This window comes from Pyxicephalus adspersus, chromosome 5, assembly GCF_032062135.1.
Source record: "Pyxicephalus adspersus chromosome 5, UCB_Pads_2.0, whole genome shotgun sequence".
Taxonomy (NCBI): Eukaryota; Metazoa; Chordata; class Amphibia; order Anura; family Pyxicephalidae; genus Pyxicephalus; species Pyxicephalus adspersus.
In genome coordinates, this window is record NC_092862.1 from 72,511,397 (window position 1) to 72,533,732 (window position 22,336).

General features: G+C 33.6%; 1 protein-coding gene across 1 annotated transcript in view; it reads left to right on the forward strand.

Moving 5' to 3' along the window:
- The window catches only part of CDH18 (cadherin 18), a 327,191-nt gene that overhangs the window by 277,777 nt on the left and 27,078 nt on the right, over positions 1–22,336 (forward strand). Inside the window, exons 7-8 of the mRNA XM_072411849.1 lie at positions 6,432–6,685; positions 17,686–17,822. Coding sequence (XP_072267950.1) covers positions 6,432–6,685; positions 17,686–17,822 — 391 coding nt within the window. The remainder of the gene's footprint in view (positions 1–6,431; positions 6,686–17,685; positions 17,823–22,336) is intronic.

Consider the following 22,336-nt stretch of genomic DNA (forward strand, 5'->3'; position numbering starts at 1 on the left):
TGTTATATAGCTTTAACAAATCCTTTCATAGTAGCCACATAATCCACCATATCTACAAGGTATGGTACATTTAGATTCATTTTTGCTGCTCGGTAAAATGTATAATATATAGAATACACAGATGTTTTCATTCGAGCTTGGCAACAGCAGCTTTCTGCAGCATGACAGTTTACATTATTATTCTTTGTGCTGGCCCCATGGTATATTATATAGTATCAGAAAAATCATCCTTTTCACACTTTGGATCCATTGTTATACTTTATTGTATTACTGAGTCTAAATTTGTCATAGATTTTTACCTGAAGGAAATCTCTTTGATTTCCTAACTTCATTGTAGCATTGCATGGTTTTGTGAGACTTCCTTTTTTATTACAATAGATAAGGAGATAGAACTAGGTGAGCCAATAATGTAAAATGTAACATAATGCTTTAAAAGGAATACAAAACAAATTATTTTTAGATTGCATATTGCATCTATACTGTAAAGAAACATTACCAAGTAATAAAAGAAAAAAATCGTAAGTATCCACAAACAATTTAAAAGGGCTATGGGACTGAAAGTGGCCATCGTTCAGATTCCGTTTTTCTCTGGTCCAAGACCTCTCTTCCCTATTGTCTCATGTTCATGACTGTCTTTCTGCCCCTTCCTCACTCATTTTCTTTTTCTTACATATGTGTATGTACTTGTAATATGGTTGATTTACTAAAAGAGTTTATACTGTTCACTTAAAATGCACTTATGCATAATGAATGCAGTAAAAATTGGCTTTGCAAAGAATACCAATCATGTGCAAGGAAAGGTTAAAAAATATGTTGCACATAATCAGTCAGCAAAGTTTCAACTCATTCAGTAAGCTACATAAATACTTCTTTGCAAAGTGATAATTACTTTGTTAACTGGACAACCAAGAAATCCAAATAAAAGAAAATGAGAGCTGTGTTCTGTAGATCCACCAGTTCTCGTCCATCTATTGTTTCAAGTGGTCTGTTCATACATGAGATATGTAAGGCAGTGGTCATCATATACATGGGCGATAGAGATCTGAGTAGCCAAAATGTTTAATGTAGAATTACGTTCTGACATAATGTAAAGCACGAATCTGCCACCCAACATCTTATTGCTCATTCAAGAAGCAAATTATTGGTGTGTTTGCTTGGAAATTGGAAGCTTATCTCCTATTTTCCATACATCCAAGAACTGTTTACCTCACAGTGTCATGTTTACCTCACATACCCCAATGCAGGGGTACTAAACCACATAAAAAATGTATTTTATAACACGAGTTTGTTAATGGAAGAAAAAATCTACAGATTAAATGATTTCTGCAAATTTCAATATATTTCAGATTTACATTCTGCCTATTTTTTTTTTTTTTTTTAAAGCAACAAAAAGTGTGCATATGACCTGCCACTTGTTATGTCCTTGTGTTTAGTTAGATTGTTCAATTTATTATACTGTGAAGTATAATAGATTTTAAATATCCCATTACTTTATTAACAATTCAAAATAGATTGAGCTTATTTGTTTTCATTGTTTAGCTTCAGGCAGTAGCTTAAAGTAAAAGTCAAAGTAAAATGTAATCATTGATTATTTGACTTTCAAGCTAATCAAATCAAAGAGAAATTATGTCCTATTTTTTGTTTTCATTAATCAGTTTGCAGCATCAATCCCTGTTTTGTTGTTATACACAAGAAGACATGTAAAGTTCGCTGTATACTATGCATACAAATTAGTGTATGCTTAGGAAATGTTTTGTGATTGTAATGCTTTTATTTAAATAGTCCTAATTAAATGCTTCCCTCATCAGATTATTATCAATTACAGTATAATTTACACATTTTAGAAGTGATTGCAATAGATGATCTACACTGTTTTTTTATTTGTAATTTGCTTCAAGGAACACGTCCAATTTATAGATGGATAAATACATCAGTAAATAGATCCTCTGTAACGCAGTAAGCAATACAAAAGATCAGATTTTACTATTGTACTCATCCAATGCTTATTAGATTTTAACGTGTTTGGGTGAAACAAATTTGTTAGGGTTGCTGGGTTATTTTAAGCTTACATTTCAATTTGTTATAGTGTAGGTAAAGCCTAACAATGGACTTCTCTTAATTGTTTTTATTGGTCTAGTAAGAATACCATTGCAAATGTTTTGTTCTATCTGTAAAAAAAGATGAAAAGAACTATTGAGAGTGTTACCAAAATTCTACTTGAATTAAACATTTCTGAGCATTCTACATTGTTATCTCAATTCTGCCCACTTTACCTTTGTGAACTACAGAATTAGATGAAGAAGATGAGGAGGGTTGTACTGGATACAATACAGTAAATATGAGTTTTCAACAACACGTGGCCTTATTTAATAATTTATAAGAGAAAATAGATTATCATGGTAAACCTGTGATCCAGTGATCCAGCAAACCTGGAATAGATTTCCTAAAAACATTTTCTATTAGTTGGCAAATGATTTCAATCTTGGACCAAATCCATTTCAGATTTGTGTGGAGAGCTTTAAAAAATCAGTGCCAGAGTGTCTAGCTAGCTAGCAAGACCACCAGTTACAAAAATGGAAAAAAGAAAACAAATGCAATCACCCCATCTAAGTTATGATAAGCTACTATATATTACGTTTTGTTCTTGAGTAAAGATTTGCTGTAAGTAAAAATGAAATAAACTTTTGCCATTCTTAGCGATGGTTGGATGGCTGGCGTCAACAGTGCTTTCCAAAAGCATGAACCTCCTTTAATATAGTTTAATCACAAGCTTAGCAGGCATCTGTAGAAGAGGTATGGTAACATCTGTTAATGTAATCTACATCATCACTGATTGGCAAGGCAATGTCAAGTTTCTATTATCCTACATGTGACCTTGCTGTCACCTAGCTTCATCACTAGGCACTTACAAGTACGTTACAATGTGTATGCTGCTTGGCAGGTGATGCCTTCATTCATTCTCAAATATATGTAATGCAATTCAACAAGAACTGCTATATTGCCAATCTGTCACGTCAGCTAACGTGATTGCCATTTTACATATATTTGTTTTCCTGTGTGCTGTGACGCTGGAATGTGCTGACAGTAGAAACAAAAATAGCTACATTCACAATAAAAAGGTACTTTGCACATTGTCAAAGTGTTGTGCAGACAATTATCTATATAATTGCCCACAGCTAACGGTAACAAGATACGGAACAAGAGCATTTACATTGCTTATGTTTTGTTTTGACATACCATCTGCATTGTTACTTACTGATCTTTCTATTATAAAACAGTTACTATGAAAGATGAGTTAGCAGGTAGAAATGCTTTTAAAATATATTTGTGTAAAAGTTAACAATGACATCTGCCTCATGTTAACTTTCAGCCTAAAGGTAGTGTCAATACATGAAGGTCATACTGCTGTGTTATTTCAAGTTTCAAGATTGTAGAATTGACAAATATGAGCCTGTTATAAGCCTAACAAAACTTCCAAGGATGGGGACAATTGATCAGTCAATAAATGCATATTTTACTTTGTGCTGAACAGACATTAAAAGACTAGAGCACCAAAATAACCCTGGGTTAACCTATTAAATCTGCCATGGTTGTTTGTTCATCCTGCTTCTCTGTGGAACAACACAATGAAACACGTAGCTGTTATGAGCCTGAAAACGCTTGGGAAATTTCAATAGGACCAGCAACTACACACTTGGGAAACATTTGTCTTGGCTGTACCTGTATATGATTTTTATTACATCTATGTACTCAACCATAATCTATTGTTATTTCTGGATTATCTGAATAAAGCTAGAATTTCTTTTCCTATTAGACCTGAATTATGTTGTATTATTTTGTATTGTTTGTAATATAATTGTTATTAGTTATTTTTACCTATGTATTTAGTTAGTCCACAAGTTCTTAGTGGCATTACATTTGTTTGATTGTATTATTTATTTTGCTGTTGTTTTTAATAAGAAAATAAAAAAAAATGTTTGTAAAGGTAAACCACATTGTTACTTATTGTTACTTATTTTCTAGTAATTTTATTTGACCATCAGTGTTTGGCAGAAATATATTGTATTTAATAACAGTGCACAGCAGTAGTGTTCTGTAAACAGAACATGAACATTACATAATCCTCCTGAGTTATCTTGCTATTATTCACTAAAGAAGACTGTGTATTTGTATTAACTGCAGATGAAACTCCATATATTTAAAATGTAAATGTAAAATGTGGTATTGTAGCAACCTTAAAATATTATTCATTCTGTTATAATAATAATAATATTATTCAGAGTTTTTACCAACTGATTCAGTTCACCACAAGGTACGCCTTTGTGATAATCTTTCGATTTGGAAAATAGGCAGATCTTAAATGTAACTAGGAAAACTGTCCTTGGCATGCCTTTCATATCTTCTGATTGATCCTTTAATGTAATAAATGAAAGCAGAGACCAGTTTAGAATTTCATAAGGTGGTAGGGGCAAGGCCAACTTTTACAAGGAAAGTCTGATTTATATCTAAGTTCAGCTACCTATATAATTATTTTATATGTATGAAGGTGGCCACTGCTTATAATTCCTAAAAGTGACTGTTTTTTTCTGTTTTAAATGTAAACCAGTAAATTAAATCAGCAATTAGATTAAAATAGGTCCTAAATAATTTCAGATTTGCTGTTGATTGCAACGTTCTACCGCAAGATGAACTGCGTTCCCAGCCACTTTCATTCAAGTGAACAGGAGCAGATATGAACCATTTTTTGCAGGTTTTCTTGCAGTTGTAGTGGATGGCAGCATGGTTCCTGACAGCGACAGATGTCTGGCTGAGCGGTAGTTTATCTTTTCTACAGAAAGAACCAAACCTCAACCACAACCAACTACAAGCCATACTCTGTAGCGGACAGTCTAGAAGTTGAGTAGGAGCACCTAGCAGTTTATTTACTCATTCATAACTAAGAAGGCCATGACAAAGATGTTCTTTATTACATTACTTTGCTTGTCATAAAATGTTAGTTTTCTTATTAAATAATGTATTTTTCAATCTCAGTCCTGCTTCACCTTCAGCTTCTCGTGTATGTCTTTTCTCTCCAGCATAGTTTGCACATCCACGTCCTTGACCAGTTTCTGATGGTAACATTGGTGGATCATGCCAAGCATTATTTGTCTGCATGACCACTTGTAGTCTAAATAAGGGAAGCATGAGAGAATGTGACAATGACACAGCTGACAGTTGTTGCTCAATGAAAAAAGTTTTTAAGCAAGGAGTATTATGGCAGGATCAACAGATATTTAGGTAAAGTTGCATATTCAAAAGAATTCAAAACAACTTTTTTATAACATTGACATGTTACCATAACTTGATTTTGAAACTACTTTAAATAGAAAAACTATGATAGCATAGAAAATTCCCGTAACCAACCAAAAGATGGTATGGTAGAAAGAAATATTTTTCAGTGCACAGCTGACATCTTTCCTAATCTTAGAGACAGATAACCTCCCTGCTACAGTTTTTGTGCGAACCGATTAGATACTTAATCAATGTTATCAGTAAGTTTCTTTTTCATAAAATCTCCTTGTTGGTATTGTGGTATGAGAATACTGTTGTTGGGGAAGGAGGAATAATAGCATCTTCAAATTCTTTTTATTGTGTCGGAAGTTAACTGTGTTAGGCTAAACAATGCAGTAGAAAAGTTTTTTTATAATAACCTCTTTGGTGGCCTTTAGCTCCTATTTCCCTTCTGCTTCAGTGTTGCAGTCTACTTTAGACTCTTCAACATTCACAAATTCAGTAGTTTTACTTAAGATATCAACACACCTCATGTCACTGCTGTGTAAGTATAGTAATGAAGGGGTCGGAGGATGGAACCATGAGAGGCAGCAGAAGAGACAGGCATCTGAAACATTCCATATGTTTTAGATACTGAAGGCTTCTATTAAGGCTGCAGAGCTGGAACATAGAGGGGATGTAGGGAGAATGGACCAATGAAGATTTGTATAATAAAGCTCTTCTATTGGAGGAACCCTTATGTATAACATATATTTAACTCAACAAAATTACTTTAAAATGCAAAAGGAATAAATAGTAAAGTGAGGTATGCTATGTTGAAAAAACCAGTCATGTGAAGGAGAAGCTCTAATTCTGCATATTTAAAATAAAACAAATTACCTCTGATGATTTTTTAGTGTACCAGTAGGTCTGTAGTGGGTTGGAATTTAAATTTCATTTGGGAGACCTGGAGAGATAATTACAAAAATTTCTAAATAGTTTAACTACTAAAACTACTGAACCATGTTTTAAAAGCTCTAGGTATCTGATTTAAATAAATTGGTAAAAATCTTTATATGCCACTGATAATTATTATTCATTTTGGTTTTTTTTTTATTCCATATATTTTAATTATTTCAATGTATTTTTGATGTACCTTTATGTTCATATCTTTTTTTCAGCCATTAAACTATGAAAAGAAGAAGCTGTATTCGCTAAACATAGAAGGAGTAAATACTCATTTGGACTCAAGATTTTCTCACTTGGGACCATTTAAAGACACAACGATGTTAAAAGTCATTGTTGGTGATGTCGATGAAGCCCCTTTGTTTACAAAACCTTTCTATGAGATGGATGTTTATGAGAACTCAGACATTGGGACCATAGTTGGAATGGTAACAGCATATGATCCAGATAGTACAAGCAGCTCAGTAAGGTAAGAAAATGTATATATAAATTTGTTCTATGAACACAATCCTTATGAAAAAATTCAAATATGACTCTTCAGGCAATGTATTTAAATAATACAACCTAACTGGTAATTGAAGAAAACAAACATGGGCATGTTTAAATATACCATGGGTACAACCTATATTTTTTTTTTCTTGTAGAATTGAGTATAATATATTCATGGTTTATTATAATCATGGTTTGTTCATGGTTTATACTATAAATGTGTATTTACCTGAATATAAATGTCATCATGAACCCCTTTAAGAATAAGACATATGTTATAAATTAAATAAAAAAAATATATATAAATATATATATATATATATATATACACACATTACCACTGTATATACCTTTAAATAAAATTTAAAAATTGTTCTTTTTTTTTGAACATTGACATTATAAAAATATAAATTCAACATTCTGGTATTATTGTTTTGTAAAGCCAAATGTTGGGTGGCGCACATTACTTATTTCAGAAATGTGTTTAAAACCAAACTACATCAATTCTGGTGCATTGGAACACAGGTTTTAATACTATCTGATGCTTGTGCTACCCTGACCAAAGCTCATCCCAGAGGGCAAGAGATTTCTTGCTAAATGATGAAAGCACCCTTGTGGAGAATGATGGAGGCATCAGTGTGGTTCAGCCCTAACTATTCTGCATTTCTTGCCTATATGTTCTCCTTTGCTAAAAAAAAAAGTGATGCCCAAAAGTGATTTTTTTGTTTTATCAGTCCTTTTTACCCATACCTTTTAGAACTGTTATAATGAGAGTAACGTTTAAAAAAAATTTATAAAATTCAAAAGATGTAATTTCTGTTGGTCTTGGCAAGTGCATTTAACAGGATGACAATTTTAGTTAAGCAACGTACGAGCAATGGAATCTAAGGGTCAGGGTATCATAAAATGGACCTCCATAGCATTCTTTCCAGATCTTATTTGAACAAAATGTTCAAATTTAATGAAATAGAAAAAAAAATATCTCCCAATTACAATACAATATTACAATAGGCTTAAATTGCATGTTTAAGCTTAACTGAGGTGTTAGTGATTGGGTTTACACTCATTTTAATTGGATCACAACTGAGAAATGAAGCTGGAAATGGTCTTACTGTGTCTAAAGCCAGTAAATGTTTTCCTGGCATAGGCTGTTAAAAAGACATTTCTTGGCTTTTTATACTATGCTGGACAGGTGAAATGAAATGGTAATCAGCACAGCAAGATGTTGAAATGTCTCTTCAATTGTTCTTGATTAAATATCAGTACTGAGGCATGCTAACTATTCTCTTCTCTGAAGTGAAGACTCTAACACTTGGACTGAACTAATCAGTGATTGCAGATATTCTTTCACCACTACTCTAAAGTCCACAGGAATAAATTTTATTTTATGTTCTGTAAGCATACTAAAGCAGGACTCAGACAGCTAATTACCATTTGTATAAAGATGTATTTTGCCATTGTAAAAACTACGTTATAGCAAATAAATTCTCATAGTTAACCAATATAGAGACATAAGAAAATGTATGCAAACCCAAAGTTGTGTAAATAGCTCCCTGTTTGGTAAATGTAGTTTTGCAAGAAATTGTTATATTGGTATAACTAAATATTTCATACCTGTTAATCCTACCAGTTTCTGCCCTCCTTCTTAATAGGGTAACCACAACATTCAAATTCTTCTGAATGCCGGGCATTGTGTGCTTTCATCCAGTCAATGCAGTCAGTATGCTATTCTGGTTGATTGGAAGCTGCTCATACCAATTGGAATCTGAGACAGGGACACCTGTACCTGTAACTTACCCTTTTACTGGCAAGTTTGGCCTAATAAAATTGAAAAAAAAATGTCATTATCAACCGGTAATAAAATTATAACAAAGGTTATTTACAAAATTAGATACTGTTGTGTTAACACCAATAATGGTTTGTATTATTTATGGCATTTTGTATTCTCCTTATAGTTATACCTTAAAGCAGAACTAAAGTTAAAATAATACATAATTGTCAGCAGACAGGCCCTTTTTTGCACAGACAATGTCCCTTCTGCATCAAATAAACTTACCTGTCTGTTCAGAATTTTTTAAGTACACTCACCTCTCGCTTCGTTGTGGGCGCCACCATCTTCACCCAGTCCTTTTTTGCGTTCATAATCTTCAGCATAACTTGAGAATGACATGTAACTCCTACACATGTACCTGATAGTTATTTTATTCCAGGAATCCAGGGGTATACTAGGATACCCAGAAATGTACAATGATCTGTGCAAATTAAAGGAGTCGTAGAATGTGTACATTCATACACTCAGAGCAGCAAGTACATTTCTTTTTATTGCAGAAAAAACTTTGTCTGTCTCTTCTGCAATAAATAACTGCCTACTAACATTTTACATTTAGTTAAACTTTAAATTACTGAAAATGGATAACCTAAACCTATTAGTAGTTGAACTTTATAAAAATCTAAAAGCCTGAATCTGAAGCCCATTTCCAGTTTACATTTAAAGTGGACCTAAACTCACATTAAGCATCTTTATCCAAGGACCTATTTTTGCTGCCACCTACAAAATAATATTCAATACCAATAAAAATACAAAAGTAAGGAAAATAAATTCCAGACAACATGGGGTTTAGATCTACTCTATTAGGAAACTCAATTTCATCCTTACATATCCTTCTCTGTGTCTAGTTCCAGGTTCTCTATCAGACTGAATGATGCCCAGCAATTATTTAAATGTGAGCCCAGGGTATCAACTATTGAAGAGAAAGAAAACAGAATAAAAGGTCTTTAACCATACTTATGGTTTTGGAAAGAAGCAAATAATTTTATGTACTGTACAACTTGAGGCTCATTGTAATTTGATCAACCCTTCAAAATATTTATTAAACAAAATACGACATTTAAATCTTGATGCAAGAAAGCTAAATGACATAAAGACAAAATCCAGGTTGCACTTATAATTCAGCGAGCCCATAAAGAGTAGCCATGAAACCCAGATATTCAGGATGTCCTCCCTGGTCAAGCCTTGGCTATTCTTTGATAGAAGTTGGCATTGTATTACTTTTTATACTATAACATAGTGAAACCACTACTTACTGGACCTAATAAGTATTAACTGAAGAAAAACAGTGATATTCAACCAATATATGAGTTTTTTTCATTGCTGGTTGGAAAATAACAAGAAGAAACTAAATAGTTACTATAAACAATTTCCTTTTTTCTATTTTTTGATGTGGAGCCTCCAAGTCGTCTTTATACTCTGTTATGTCTTTTGATTTCCTTAATTACTTTGTTGTACTCTGTTGTACTCTGTAAAACTCAATATTCATTTTGAACTTTTTTGATATGATCATCAACAAAAAAAATTTATAAATATAGTTATCCCACCAGAGGAGAAATCAGAGAAATATTACCTCTGTATCGTATTTAAAGCTGGCAATTGAAATATAGTAGTTGTGTGCTGTAGCCTATTTAAGAAGTTTTAATGTGTCTCAGCCTATAAACAAGGACAAAATTGATAAGGGCAAATAATTCTTAATCAGCACATAATACTTTGCGTTTAGTGCCTACATTAGGACTAATTTGATGATATTGCAAAGTAGCTAATGTAGTAGGGAGCCATACGTGCTACAAGAAAAGAATGTCAGCAATATTGTAAAATCTGATTTCCGCAAGGGAAAAAGTTGCAAAGCACAGGAGAGTTAAATATCTATATTAACTTCCAGTAAGAGAGATTGGCAATAAATTGAAGTGCATACTTGAGAATATCACAAACTTGCTGGATAAACTGTCCAGTTTAAATGTTAGCTAAGGGAAGTTACAGAACAGTTGATTTGTTCCTAATACTTGGTCTTAATTAATTTACAATATTCTGTAGAAATACACCAAGTGAGTCTTTTAGTAAAATAAATTCTAACTTTATAGGATGGCAAATGATCAAGTACACTTATTCAATATTAGATTGCACCCTTGATACAATTTTATGGTTTATTTTGTGTGTAATTTTCCTAATTCCACATACATGTTTGTATTTTTTGATTGTGTGGAAGGTCTGAAACCTTTATTTTTATAGCTGTATCTCTCTGGTGGAGAATTCTCCTCAAATCCTGTCCCCCTGTTACTGGAACACAATGTAAGGGGAAATCTCCCCAAAATAAACAATCAGAACTAAACAATTTCAGCTTAAAGAAAGGTTAGAATTTAGATGACCTTTGCTTGTAGTTGTATGTGTTGGGTCTACCTAATACAATTTTACATATTTAGAGATATGCATTTTCATAATACACATATCTCTTATTTTGGACCAACAGTTGCATTCATACAAGCTCAAATGTTTGGTTGGAAAGCAGACTGTGCATAATTAGTTATTAGACATTATCCCACATTTTGAAGTTGAATTCCAGCCTTTGGATTTTCATGTTTGTAAAGCCGTTAAATTTACTGCGCACAGACAGCCTCCCACAATAGGCGGGATTTAGCACTTTCAAGACTGGAGAAGATGGGCTATCAAGTGTGAAACCAGCAAACTTGGAATGGATTTCCTATCATTTGCTATTATTTATCAAACATTTTCAATCCTAAACCAGATCCATTCTCAGTTTGCAGGATTACCCAGGTTCACCTATGATAGTCTATGTTCTCCAATCTTGGAGGGCTTTGATAAATTAGACCCAATGTGTATTAGTTCATCCAGTAAGTCATATAGAAATTACTGTCCCTTGCTCACCCCATTCATTTATTGGATGTAAGTTCTTTCAACTCTAGAGGCTCAGTATCACATATAGGTGTTACCTAGGAATCAGTGATGCTAAAGCCCAAGTTGTCAGGATAAAGTCAGTGTGCCCCTTTTCTGAGCTGTGAACTACATTAGCAGTATAAATTGTAGGACCTTCAATTCTTGCAACAATGGCAAAGCAGATATTATTTATGGTAATTATTTGGCTTTATGGGGTTTGTTCATGTTGCAAAGTCATGTAAGGCTACAAAACATGTAAAAACAGTTTAATGTAAAATAATTATTGGAAAAGTGCACAATGATAAGCAAAGGATCACTATATATATTGAATTCACTTTTATACCTGACAACATAGTTTGCACTCTGTATCTACAAGGTCTTTTTTTACTGGAAAAAAAAAGTTGCTTGACCTGAAATCCCTAGTAGCAATTCGAGTTGACATTATAAATCATATCAATATGCTGGTAAATCACAACATTTTGATCACAGCACTGCTGTCTTATAGTAATAATACCCTGTATGTCATGGTTTGAAAAGGTGAAAATCTCTTCTCTTCTGACAAATGCAGCATTTTAAAACATGAAGGTTTCTAAGCCTTCACATTTCTAACCCAAACTAAAAAAAAGTTTTGGATAAAGTTGTTCTTTAACCCCTTAAATCTCTGCCACAAGATTGATTGCATATTTCAGTACTGACCCTGTGCTGTGTAGTAGAAGAAATGCTGCTTGATCACTTCTATAGGGTTTTCAGGGTCTGTTACCCCTTAGATCTCTAGGCCTATTCTTTTTCTGGAAGCCCTGGACTACATAAGGTACAAACAAGGAAAGTTCAATGAGCATCCATTCCCCAATCTCCTTTGTGTTGTCAACCAGTAAGAACTTATCTTTGGGTACCTGTAGTCCTAACATGTGGTGGCTAAAAAAGTTTATTTTATGGCTAAGAATTACAGCAACATTTAGTGAATTAAGTAATCATCTCAGCCAACTGAAGTCGGAATAGCTCCACATGAAAAATGACAAAAACTCTCTGACTACAAAATTCCAACATGACTCTGCTTGAGCTTCTGACTGCACATGACTTCTCTTTCACCAATGTGAGCTCTGGTATGGTGGTGCAGCCACTATGTAATCTAAGGACTGCTTAGTTTCAATGTATTGCCATTTTGGTTTTTGGGGGAAGATTGAGTTTTAGATCAGTGCTTGAGAGGCATTAACAGACCTCTCCATAAAGGGGATTGGTGGTCAGCAGTGCTATCACATACAGTGCTTATCCGTGAAACAAACTAACCCTGTCTTCTACACCACATTTACCATTGTTACTTCAAATGCTTAACAAAGCTGCACACACTGGGCCCGGTTATTAAAGTTCTTCAAGGCTTTGGCTTTTCAAGGATTTCTTCAAAGTCATTTGCTATTTGCCACCAAATCTTTTGAATCCTGGACCAGATATATTCCAGCAAACTTACCTTCTCCAGCCTTGGAGAGCTTTAGTAAATCAGACTCAATGGGCAAACACTCTCCGAGACTGGAGAGTACTAGCAAATATTTTTTAATCCATTCCAGGTTTGCTGGATCACCCAAGTTCACTCATGATTGTCTATGTTTTCCAGTCTTGGATAGCTTTAATAAATCAGTCTAAATACTTGGTCATCAACAATGAATTGATTATACTCATTTACAATACCTTTAAGCCTTTTTAAAACACATTTGGTGCTCCTTAGCCTACATTTTGTCATTTAAATACTTATGGCTAGCTGAATAATGCAATTTGGAATAGGTTTTACATAAACCTATCCTTTTCATTTGTTAGAACACTCTTTATTTTTATTCCCATAAAACATAAAAAAGAAAGTGTCTATTACATTCAAATGATTAAACTCTATAAATAAAAATTAGGAAGAATTCTTTCAAACTTCACTCTTACAAGAGTAAATCAACATTAACATAAACAGCATCCATAAACTGTACTAATTACATTCCCAGTTTGAGTTTCATCCAAATAAAATAAAATTCAGTCTTTTACTGCATGTGATTTTGTAAAGTAAAGCAGCAAACTAAATATAAGAGTACTATGGGGTTTTTTTACATCTCCACTTATCAGGTTTATAATGGTATTTTCAAGGTAAAACATATGAATTGTGTATCCTAGCAAGAATCTGTGGTGTATAGTTATCTTTTTACATTTTGCTTTTGTGCTACAATTTCTACTACCATTCTACTTTTTCTCAAGGTTTCATATTTCTTCTCCAAGTATCAAGGGCAGTTTCTCAAAGCCATTTAGTCTTGTCAAAAGTTCAATGACAATGACTTTTTTATAAACCATTTATTTTGGTAACTCCTTATATACCCAAGAATGAATTTTAATAAAAGACCAGGATTTATTGCAAGGAATTCTTTGCAAACCCACACAACGAAGCTAATCTGGGGGGGGGTTATAAAATAAACAAATCAATACATATATCATTTTATTAGTATTTCATGCAATGCAATTTTACTGCAAATAATAAGTAAATACATGGATGTTCTCTGTTTCTTGCAGTCCCTTTACGGGCAGGGCTTATGATAGGTGAAACTGGCACCCTGTGCAGTCAGCCGTGGAATAAGTGTTACTTACCTCCGGCAGCTTAAATTCAAATCTTCTACTCTGGCAGCCAGGGCAATACCATGTATTAATTAAGTCTTAGAAATAGACTGGCAGATAAATAGGCAAAGCACTTCCAACTGCGAACAGAAATGTGAAAATGACAGCCATTGATGCACCATGTGGAACTTATGGAAACAGTACATGAAGTCACCAGCACTCTAAGATATGATTTGCTTATCATTATAAAAGTATTGGCACAACAAGTTAAAATGTCAATGTTTTGAGGGCTAAAGAGGCTCACAAGTTACTAACTAAAACAAAGACAAATATTAGTTATGGCCAGAGCAGTTCCTAAGATACTACACAAAACAATATATTACAAAACAGTGTCATAGAATACAAACACTGGGATAACCTGCCTGACTAAAGACTTGTTTACTAGGAATGTATGAAACCGTACTGTAACCATCTTCAACTTGAACCCAACTGTGCTGCCATTTGTCTTTGGCACTCGACAGCTGGTTGACAGACAGAGGTATCTGTTCTGGCGGTGAGTAAAATATATAACAAATGTTGTAAGTAGCATCTGAGAAACAAGGGTTTTCTGCAAAAGCAGATGGAACCACAGTTCTATCAATGAAATTCTTTAATTTGTTTCAATAATAGCAAACATAGGGTAGTGTTGGGTCAGAGGCTTGTTCCAAATTAAGTTCATTCTGAATTGGATCAGAGTTATTATGAATAGCTGGAACTCAAAACTTAAAAATTCTGATCTGACATTACTATACCTGTCAATAAAAAGTATAGTAGGCAGCTTGATGATCCAACCAGATAAAACAGTTCCACATTTTTTAATGAGCCATATTATACTTGTCAATGACAGGTATAGTATGTTTAAGTTAATTTGTCCCACGGACTATGGCAGCTGTCATCATCAGGTAGCCAGTTTGGCTGAGCCGTACTATACCTGTTTTTGATTAAAAAATACCAATTCTGACTTGGAATTTCTGAATATGGTCAGATCTTCTGTATTGGAATATTACAGGTCCGAGCACCTTTACTGGGCAGTAATGTAACTGCTGCTGTGCCACCTATGTGAACCTAAATATATAGTATACATATATATATATTTGGGCGTGTTGGTTTCTGCACTCAATACTATGTCTTCTTATAAGTGTCATTTTGAGCTTCTCAACAGCTATATGTGTTATATGAAATTCCCAAAAAATGCATACTTCAAAAAATCTGCCATGCTTATCCAATGTGTCTGCCATCTGGCAAAAAACATTTGCTGCAGTTGTACAACTATTCAAGACTGACATATGCTGTATTATCCCATATGGTTAGAAATAATGACCTTTTTATTATTTTAATAACTTAATTTGTATTTTATTTGTCATGTTTAGTTTTCAGAAAGTTTTGCTAGATTGTGAGATATTAGAGGCAATTATGAAATTTGAAATGAAAATCAAATTATTTTTGTTTTTTCAGTAGTACATTTTGTTTTCCTTGTAGTGTGTATTATTTCTCCTACAATATTCTGTGCTTGAAGTGTGTTTTTTTCCTAGTGTGCATTATTTAGTCTACTGCGTTTAGTGCTTTTCAAATTCTTGCAAAGTAAATACCTAGCAACATTAGGAGTAGGTGAGAGGGTGTATAATCGAAGATAGGAAAAGCTATAACATTTTTTTTTTAAATTTGTAAATTTGCATTTTTATAATGAATGTATATGTAAATGGATTACAGATTAAAGGATTGAAAATAATGCAGTATTTTTACCAAATGTATACCTGTGGCATGTGCATTAAATTATAAATATTCAATGTGATTAACAGATACTAGATCTTTAACATAATCCTCAACCCATAAACCTAATCTCTAAAGAAGCAATAGATCCTCAAACATGTCTTAGTGTGGGGAGATTCACTCTTCTTGTTTATTCTGGTGTCTGATGATACTGGGGTAGAAAATTATCAATTTCAAACAACTCCCTAAAAAAAGGAATAGAATCAACAGGCCTGATTTTTTTTATAGCTTTCCAAGACTGGAGAACACGTGAGAACCTGGGTGACCCAGGAAACCTGGAATTAATTTTTTTTAAAATCTTTTACTATTAGTTGGCAAAAATTATTAATTCTAGACCAGATCCATTTCAGGATCGCTGGATCACCAATGTTCTCCCATGGTAGTCTATCTTATATAGTCTTGGAGAACTTTAATTATTTGGCCCAATATCTTTAAATGGGAGCAACATCTGTCAAAAGTGAGATTTGATCTCCTGTAAGGGTGATTTGCTCTTACTTCTTGTTATATTTCTGAAACATGAAATAGCAAAAATTACCCAGACAAAAAGAAATCTTTACCACTCTGTCCAAATCTGAAAAAAAACAATAGCTTGACTAGAATCTACATGTAATCTTCCCCAACCTCATAAACAACATCATAAACAAACAATATTCCCCTCAACCTCATAAACAAACAACATTCCCCAACATCATAAAGATTCCTGTAATGGGATAGCAGCACTACTGTATTGGTCCTGAATTTAGAGTTATATCACTGTTCAAAGTTCAGCAGCATAACAAAAATAAACCAGAAGTGTGTTATAACTATTGGATACAAGAGTTTTCTGTTCTTAAAGACCAAATACATTTTCTTTCTTAAGGACAGTGCAATACTGCCCATATGGTTTTCACAGGACGGGGGCAAAACCAACTTCTGAAACTATCTCTCTCTGCTCACTTTTTCTATATTAGTTCCCACTACAGATTGCATTAGTTACTGCATGTTTTACCCAAAAAAGGGGGAATGACTTTTAAAACACTTTATAACCCAAGTAGTCTTCTAGTCATCTAGTCATCATGGTATTACCCCTGGCAAGGAGCAGAGGTTACATACCTACTCGAACCACAAGGACAGGGAGACAAGATGCAGTAGAAGTCATCATTTACTCAACTCTTGCCTACTAGTCAGACCTATACTGCCCACTTTTTTCTGAATTGAAAGCACCAAATTTGCTGGTAAAATGTGAGTTGCGGGGTCTATAAGGGGTAGTAAGTTAAGTAGAAAAGGAGAATTTCACTCATTAAAGATAATAGACAATTTATTTATTTGTATTTTTTACTTTATGAGACTCATGCATGCAGCACATGAAATCTGAATTTAAAGTCCCCTTTTGACTTCACAGAAGTCTTAAATTTACTTTAACCCTTAAACCTAATCTTTTAACCTATGCCACCATGGGTTTTCTTGATCCATTATTTTTGGTCCTTTCAGTCACAGACCTGAAATCACTGGCAATGCAAAACTAGTAAAGCATTATAAATGAGTATGCTAGGAATGTACTCACAGCCTAAAATGGCAAAATAAAATTGTTTTATGAAGTTTTCCTAGAAAAGAAAACATTAGCAGTACAAGGGGCACCCCACAACTAAATTGTTTTGCTTAATAGAATTGAGTTCCTATTTAAAGAGTTGCATGTCAAATCTATGATCAAAAATTAAAATGTGCTTAGTGAACCATTTAAAAAGTGTTTTCATCCTTATTTTATGCACTATTAAAATGCTATGCTTCTTTTTTATTATTTTTCAGAATGGACCATTGTGTTTGTATATAATAATTTAATATTGCTAGTTCTGCCACGTTTAACTACCTAGTATTATTTATTGTAACAGATATTCAATTGATCACAACTCACAAGAAGAAAGGATTTTTGAAATTGACAAAAACAATGGAGCAATCAGGACAACAAAACAACTGGATCGAGAGGAAATACCCTGGTACAATATTACAGTGACAGCTTCTGAAACAGGTATGTTCTCAAATGAAGGATGTACCAAGTTGGAGAATGACTTTATTTAGGAGTAGAAAAAAATGTTGCAGTTAATAACAGCCCTTAGTATACATATACTCAGTATAACTAAAGATTAAGTCCGTCTTTAGAAGGTGTGCTTGTTAGGACATCAGTATAAATGTCATAGATATTTCAGGTATTTGTTGTTGAAGCTGATCTAATGGAGCTACTAATGACCATACCACACTACCAATTTGTAGCTGCATGTAAATGCATTGAAAGTAAGTTCATAGCCAGCTACAAATCACCATAGAAAATAATTAGAGATATGTAGCTGCTATAAATCTGCTCCAACCGTGCCTATGTAACATGGTTCTGAAAGTGGTAAGAATATGGCGTACATGCTTTTAAAAATAAAAATGTGTGTGTTCTCCTCACCACTTTTTATGATACAATAAAAAAATAGAATATGAATTTTTCATGGAGCACAAGCTGTACCTAGTGCTGTACGTTTTATTGCTGTTTAATCTTCTGTAAATGGTTTAAAAAATACAATTGCATTATATAAATAAAAATAAATGAAAAAAAAAATACAACAAATATGTTTAACCACCAAATGTTAATGTAAAGAATATTTTTGGTTATACCTATTTGTTACAAAAAATATATTTGAGGGAAAAAAAAACAGGATCCACTAAAAAAAATGATTTGTTTTTTTAGTAATTGATAATCCTGATTATTGTATCCATTTCATTCATTATATTATGGCATAAATGCTGTATATATGTCACATTTATTAGGTGACATTCAAATAAAACTAAATAAAAGAACACTTTTTTATATATGATATAAATGAATATTGAGAGGTAGAAAAAGTGAATTTCTCCAAATATTATTATATGAAACACCATAAATAATACATTTTACTGCAAACAAGGTTATGAATCAAAAGAAAACTTTCCTTTAAAAATAAGAAAAAAAAAATTTTACTTTGTGTACAATTCCTGAATTACCATCTATAAAAATATATTTCTCCATTATAAGTTTAATAAATGTATCAAAAAATTCTTACAACGGGAATGCAAGAAAATTGAGTACTGCATCTTATTTTATCTAGAGATAAAAATGTGTATATTCCCATGCTTACTATATATGCATGTTATTGTGACTGTTTATGGTGTGGTGGCCACAGTTTGGCAGTAATTGCTGCATTATACAGTTTCTTAATTCCTTCTGGAGCTCTCTGTTTCCCAACTGCATTTCTTAAATGAAATTAGGTGAACAACCTTACATTAACAGTAAGAAGCTCAGTTATAATGGAGAGTGGATATTGCTGTACCTTGTTCCATATACTCCACAGCACTACTGTACACCACAGTGCACCAATTTAATAATATCCTATAAAGCTTTCTAAACCTAAGGAACCCTGGAAGCCAGTGGAGAACAGTGCACATTTGTGTGAAGCACAGCATTGAGATTTTTAACTGCATGCAGCTTTTTCTTCCTTGTGTGTCCACAGTGTAGCCATACCACAACTTTTTAAACATACCACTACTTTTCAAAGGCAATTCACCTGCTGTAATATATCATTAACCATAGGCATTTTAATCATTTTCATTAGAAAATAATGCCAACTTGATATTTTGTTCTAAGTATTAGGTCAGCCAGTCTTGATCTATGTGATAAATCAATAGCCACATACAATACATATACATACATATGTATATATGTACACATATATACATACATAAAGAAAGGGCTTTTTCTGCCCTTTACCCTTCTTACCCATAATTATTTAGTGCGTTTCCCATTGTTATAGTACCCATGGCCATTATAAAGACTATTATGGCAAACTGTTATTTTTTTGTTTAATATTTTCAGTTCTTAGTTTTGTTATTGACTCCCTTTGAAAAAGTTGTGTTAGACAAGACAGATGTTTAATGAATCCAAAGCTTTTAAACTCCATTGCCCAATTACAAACCACCTTTATCACCATTCGCAGCTGTGAACAACAAGCTCCTATCTCAAAAGTCAATGCACTTTTATTTTTTTAACCATGATAGGTGTAATGGATTTAAGCACCAAGGCTGCCAATGATTAATGTGTTCTGAGAAGGCTATGTTTTAATATTTTCTGAAACCCAGATATGGAAAAAGCATTCAGATTGTTATTAAGTGATCACATACACAATGGATGCTTGGGTTTGTGAGGGTAACCATCTTTCCTTCTCCAGCTCAAGTGAAATTAATGATGGGGACAAGTGCACAAGGGCTCTGAAGGTATATGTGTTGGCAGCTGCAGGTTGGTAAAGGCTTGCTGGAGCCCTCCATTACAGACAGTCAACAGGGTTGGTTAATGGCACATGCACAGAAACAGTAGTGACCGACCGGAACACCTTCAAGCAACCAGCGGAAGCATTATTTAGATTCACATCAGGAACATAAGCCAGGTCAACACAAAATCATTCAAGATCACAGGTCAGGTCAGGCAAAGAAATGGCTGAAGGCCACACAGCAAGAAAGCATGGGAATAACATGAATAACATGAACATGTGCATTCTTAGGTCAAGATGCGCAAACACAAGAGTAGTGTTGGTGTTAGAATTCAGGTTGTCCTTATATTCGACCCAAATATGGCTGTTCGAATTCGGATAGACCCGACCCGAAAAAAACGAGATTTGACTTTGCAAATTCTTGTGTAAAAAGATGTGTTAAAAAAAAGTTAATGTTAAAGTAATTTATTGAATGTGTGTGATTTGTCTAACTAACTTTTATTTTTTTACAGGTTATCCCACAATGGCAGATTGATTCCCACGGCTGCACCACGGTGGGAATCCTCCTGTCAGAGTGGGATCCCCGGGCACTAGAGGTTAAATAAGGACAAGTCTCCCCATTCATCACCTCTAGTGCTCTGTGATTGGCTGAGGAAAGTTAAACCCTGATGACAGCTTGAGTGCCATCAAGATTTTCCTTTCCCCAGCCACTCACAGAGCACTAGAGGTGAATGAATGGGCAGGTACATATTTTAGTGCACCAAACATCATTGCCCAGTGCCCTGATTTTGCCCACTATTATCCCTGATCAAGATCTGACCTTAATTATAAATTAGGTTTTTTAGATAAATTACATTGTTGTGGTCTATTTTTTCATTATTTTTTTTAATTGTTATTTATAATTATTTATTATATTATAATTTATGATTATAATATAATAAATAAATATAATTATCATACCAAGGAGTTAATCCTAAGAATTACAGGCCCCCAAAAACAATAGGATCACAAAAAACTGACAGAATTAGAACGCTGGGGGGGTGAAAGACTAAACTTTATTTACTAAACCAATTAGATCCACATTAAAGCCAGAACATTTTCAGAAGGGAAAGTTAGCAGTGGTAGCTTTCTTACTTACTCAGCATAGGTTTACTTTAAATGTTCAAAATGAAAATATACCTTAGTTTTCTATGTCATTCTGATGAATTTTGTCCCCACATTCAAATATGTACTTTGACTGCTAAACTGCAGTTATGTGGATAAATTATAAGCCTTGCTTAAAAGTGCAGAGATTTGCATCTCCTTTAGAAGTATGCCAGTAATAAAAAGTGAATAAGCACTTAAATGTAATCCCTTATAAACTGACAGTTCCAAGACATACACATTGGGGTGATTTACTAAAGTGAAATGAACCTGTTTATTTTAAGCAGCAGTTACAATTTTTTTTCTTTGGACATGACTACATAAAGCACAGATGAATTTAATTTCAGTAAGTGTGAAACAAATACATTCTGGAAAATGTTTCAGTCCACATTCATATACTTTATACCTATAATTCATATTTTAAAAAAGTCTTTGTGATCTCAAACAAATACAATTGCATGGCCAATATTAACTTTCCAAAATGTCTGTTCCTTGAGTTACAAAGTATTACTGAGGCTTATACTGTTGCACAAACATAGGCTTAGTTTACATAGGAGCAACTACATTGATTGTATGGAGGAACTAAACCTGGCCAACTCACCTGTCTGTCTTGCAAGGTCAGTTGTCGCCATCTTCCTTCTATTCTTCTGCTTCTGGATGCTCTTTGGGCATCCTGATTTGCCATGCCAGAACGACATAACCATAGGTCATCCTGGCACATGCAGGGGAACCCAGGAATGCCCGGTCCTGGCAACCATAGCTTACACTGCGCAGAATGATCGTGCAGGTAAGTCATATTATTGCAGAAGAGACATTGCCTGTCCCTTTCTGCAAAAAGGACCTTCTTGATCATATAAACTGAGAAGTAAAATTTTAGTTTCACAATAAGTGAACTCTATTCAGTACTTAAAAAAAATGCATATTGTGTTCTAGTTCTTTGCAGCAGGTAGATCTCTAATCGTATTTGATCTCTGAAGATTTGTGACCATTGTGCTTTTTACAACATTAGCTCTAGATTTATAATCTTGCAATGCTAGAATGTAGTTTATTTGGTCAATTACTTCTTTCCACCTTTAAATTTTTCAACAAGTACAAAAACTTTTAAAATTACTGTTGT